Raw genomic sequence first — 4,338 nt, 5'->3', positions numbered from 1 at the left:
GAATGGGACATCTGTAGGGTGGAAGGAGGGCAATGCGGGTGCTCAGGAGAAGGGAGGGCAGAGAACTGGACAGGGCCCTGCCCCTGTAACTTTGCACCGGACCCTGCAGATGCCGCCGCCATCCCTGCAGCATGGGGAGCTATGTATTCTCCTCTTGCGCCCCGGATGTCTCCCGCCGTGGGTGCATCTCCGCCAACGGCCTTTGCACCTTGGTCCGTTGCTTGCTGGCAAGAGCGGCCCTTGCTGTCCGTGGGGAGATGCTGCTGTTCTTCACCTAGAGTCTGGAGACCAGCTAATCTCCACCACCCCCCGGCATGGCGTGAAGAGCTCCAGGAACATGAGCATCAGTGGAGATCAGGGAGGCTGCTTCTGCCTTGTAGCTGAACTTGAAGGTGCCCTCGATTGTTTTACGCCTCCTCCACCACCTCTCAGCTGTGTTGGGTGGGTCCATCCTGCAAAAACTGTGGTTAGTTTAAGGCGTGTTGCAACTTCCCCTTTTTTTTTCTTCTGCTAGGTACAAGTGCCAGTTACCCTGCACGAGCAGCCCTCACTGCTACCTCTGCCCAGCGCAGGATCCAGGCTAGACAACAGAGCCTCCAGCCCTTTCCTGACAGGTGAGTCCAGCCAGAGCTTAATGGGGACAGGGGGTGGTGAGAGGTGGGGGGTTGTTCCTGATCCAGACCTTCCTTGGTTTTGAAAGCAGGTCAGTCATTAATACCAGCATTGCAATGTGGCCAGGACTCCTGGGTTCTACTCTTGGCTCTGCCCCTGGCTCCCTGTGGGACCTCGGGCAATCCACAGACCCTTTCTGTTCCTCAGTTTCCCTGCCTGTCCAATGGGGGTGATGTGACTTATCTTTGTAAGGTGCTTTCAGATCCTCAGATGAAAGGGGCAACGTCAGTGCTAAGTAGGGTGATCAGATAACAAGTGTGAAAAATCGGGACGGAGGTGGGGGGTAATAGGTGACTATATAAGAAAAAGCCCCAAATATTGGGACTGTCCCTATAAAATTGGGACATCTGGTCACCCTAGTGCTAAGTATTAATACAGGGTTTTCCAGCAGACTCTGGGCTCAGTCCTAGCCTGAGACCTGCAGATGCCCACAGCTAGTGCGCCTTCAAAGGGCTCTGCACCTCCATGTGTCTGTGTGCAAAGAAGCATGTTGCGCCAAGCACCCCTGGAAGCGAGCTAATGTATCTGAGACCGGAGGGCTGGGCCGGAGACTGGAGGGCCTCTCCTTGATGGATGCAAGGAGGGTGTCCGGGCACTGGTGGCCGAGGGAGGCTGGAGATTAGGGAACAAGCTCTCGATGCAAGGCCAAGCGTTGGGAATACTTTCACAGAAACGCTGAGATCCCAAAGTAGAGGCGTTTGTGTAGGCACAGGAATGGCAGTGCTCCCTTGCCCCCTTGGCTAAGGAGCTTTCACTCAGCCCGGAGTGACCCCATCCAATCAGTTAGCTAGAGTCACCATCAAGCCAGCTGTAGAAACAGAAAAGCCGGGCTATTGCTACATTCATGTTCCATCCGCCCGTGGTCCCATTTACCAATGAACCAGCGGAGATTAACCCAGCCCTTACTGCTGAGAAATGATTTCAGCTGAACTGGGCAGCGGTGATGCTTTCACTCACAACAGGAAACCGTCCTGAACAACAGGAAACCATCACTATCATGCCCACACAACTGTGCGCATTTCAAAACATCTCATGTTTACTCTCTTGCAGAATCCCGGGCTGCTGGACGGAGGTGCCAGCTCTGACCTCTGCTCCATTGGCTGGACGCGGGGCCGTCTCCTGTCCTATGTTTGTGCTTTCCCTAGCTCTGGGCTTTGCTCTTCCTCAGGGCTTGCCGGTTCCTCAGAAGATGCCTGCTCCAGGGCTAAGCCGTTCAGTAGATCCCTCTCTCCCTCCTCTCCTAACTGACATCCCCGAGGCCAGGGTTAGCCTGCTGTACAGCGTGGACTCGTGTCTGCAGCTGGCAGCCAGGCAGAACATCAACCTCATCTTGCAGCACTACAATTACACGGGGAAGCTGGGCAGACGGCGGCCCCAGGAGGACAAGATGGGCCTCCTCAAGGTGGCCTTCATCGCCATTAGCTGCCTCATTGTGGTGGAGAACCTGCTGGTGCTGATAGCCATCGTGAGGAGCCTGCATGCCCGCCGGTGGGTCTACTCCTGCATCGCCAGCATCACGGTGAGCGACCTGCTGGCCGGGGTGGCCTATATCTGCAACATCTGCCTGTCGGGCAGCCGGACCTTCCAGCTGACACCTGAGCTGTGGTTCCTCCGGGAGGGCGTCCTCTTCATCGCCCTGGCCGCCTCCACCTTCAGCCTGCTGGTGACGGCCATCGAGCGCTACAGCACCATGGTGAGGCCCATTGCCGAGAACGAGGCCAGCAAGACCTTACGCCTGCGCAGTCTCATCGTCTCCTGCTGGGCCTTGGCCATCCTCATTGGGATGCTGCCTCTGCTGGGCTGGAACTGCCTGTGTGACTTCCCCAGCTGCTCCACCCTCCTGCCCCTCTACTCCAAGAACTACGTCCTCTTCTGCGTGGCCATGTTCAGTATGATCCTGCTGGGCATCATCGGCCTCTACGCCTCTATCTACCGCCTGGTCTGGGCCAGCTCCCAGCAGGCCGTCACCCGCCACAGCCGCAATAGGTCCCTGCGGCTGCTCAAGACCGTCCTGATGATACTGGGGGCCTTCATTCTCTGCTGGAGCCCGCTCTTCGGCTTGCTGCTCCTCGACGTCTTCTGCGAGTCCCAGACCTGCAAGCCCCTGCAGGGCATGGACTGGGCCCTGGCCCTGGCATTGCTCAACTCAGCCATCAACCCCCTCATCTACTCCTTCCGCAGCCTGGAGGTGCGCCGGGCCGTGCTGTGCTTCGTCTGCTGCTGCTGCATCCGCCTCGGGCTCCATGGGCCCGGGGACTGCTTGCTCATGGCCGACATCAACTCGGGATCCTCGACCGAGAGCTCCCTGCGGACTCGCGAGAGCCTCCGCCGGACTCGCGACAGCTTCCGCCGCTCCGTGGTGCTCAACGCCCGGGCCCGGCCTAGGGAGCCTCTCTCCAGCAACTCCAGCATGATGAGTAACCTTGCCAGTAACTGAGGGGATGGCGGCCGGCTCCAGGAGGGGGCCTGCCCATGGGGACTTGCCCTCGTGCCCGGGATTGGGTGTCAGGAGTAAGGTCTGGCAACTGCTCCCACTCGGGCTCCTGATAGCCTCATGGGAACAGGTGGGCTGGGTCAGCTAGCCCGCCTCACGGACCGCCCCACCCGATTGACGGAAGAAGCCAGCAGGCTTGCTCTTACGCCCAGAAGCAGCAGCATGAATTATGCTGGCTGCTCAAAACATTTCCCACGGCTTCTGCCCTGCCTCCCTCCCTCCCTCCAGATAACCTGGTTCTGATTCCCGACGTCTGACTCTGATTCCGATCCTGGGCTCTGACTCCAGCTGTGACCCTGGGTTCTGGCCTCTAATGCCAGCTGCTCTAACCACTAGGCAAGGCCGCCCATATATCCTGGTCCCTGACACTGGGCACTTGCTTTGAGAAGCGGGTGGGGGAGGCATAAAAGAGAGGACTGCAGAGAACTAGATGTCGGTGGATCCGGTGCCGGAAGTCGTATGACACCCCTAAGACTTGGGTTCAGCACAGCCTAAGGCTGAGCAGGGCAGTGAGCTCAGGGCAGCTGTATGGGACTGAGACAAAGTCATTCCTCGTCCAATGTGTGTGCCAGCAAGTACCAGCTGGGCTATTGTTTCAGTGTGTCTGGGGGGTGCGTGGAGTTATGGGCTGGACGCTGCGTCTGGGTGTAGGCCAGGGGTAGGCAACCTATGGCACGCGCACCGAAGGCGGCACGCGAGCTGATTTTCAGTGGCACTCACACTGCCTGGGTCCTGGCCACCGGTCCGGGGGGCTCTGCATTTGAATTTAATTTTAAAGGAAGCTTCTTAAACATTTTAAAAACCTTATTTACTTGACATACCACAATAGTTTAGTTCTATATTATAGACTTACAGAAAGAGTCCTTCTAAAAGCATTAAAATGTATGACTGACACACGAAACCTTACATCAGAGTGAATACATGAAGACTCGGCACACCGCTTTGGAAAGGCTGCCGACCCCCGGTGTAGGCTGTGCCCACGGTTATGGGCTGGGCACTGCTCCAGGCTCTGGTGCACAATGGGCAGCCCCAGGGCTGAGGGCAGCTTGCTCGCTCGCAGATTGTGGCGAGCGGTGACTCCCCCTCCCTGTGATGCCGCTGATGAACCGTGGGCGTTCGACCGCTGGGGAGCGAAGCCATCCAGCGATTCCCATCCCCGTCTCGCCAGGCTG

At 57.9% G+C, this 4,338-nt stretch overlaps 1 protein-coding gene across 1 annotated transcript; it reads left to right on the top strand.

The window, feature by feature from the left end:
- Positions 1 to 530: 530 nt before the first annotated feature.
- LOC128828794 (sphingosine 1-phosphate receptor 4-like) lies at positions 531 to 3,949 on the top strand. Its single transcript, XM_054013743.1, has 2 exons — positions 531 to 614; positions 1,723 to 3,949. Exon 2 carries the CDS (start codon positions 1,799 to 1,801, stop codon positions 3,107 to 3,109), a length of 1,311 nt encoding a protein of 436 aa, XP_053869718.1. The 5' UTR covers positions 531 to 614; positions 1,723 to 1,798; the 3' UTR covers positions 3,110 to 3,949.
- The last annotated feature ends 389 nt before the right edge of the window (positions 3,950 to 4,338 follow it).

This window comes from Malaclemys terrapin, chromosome 24 (genome assembly GCF_027887155.1).
Source record: "Malaclemys terrapin pileata isolate rMalTer1 chromosome 24, rMalTer1.hap1, whole genome shotgun sequence".
In the NCBI taxonomy this organism is placed as follows: Eukaryota; Metazoa; Chordata; order Testudines; family Emydidae; genus Malaclemys; species Malaclemys terrapin.
The sequence above is the reverse complement of the archived record's forward strand: the minus strand, read 5'-3'. Positions and strand labels throughout refer to the sequence as shown.

What these genes read in the sequence shown, in the direction of transcription:
- LOC128828794 (XM_054013743.1), top strand. Translation starts at nt 1,799, where the DNA reads ATGTTTGTGCTTTCCCTAGCTCTGGGCTTTGCTCTTCCTCAGGGCTTG.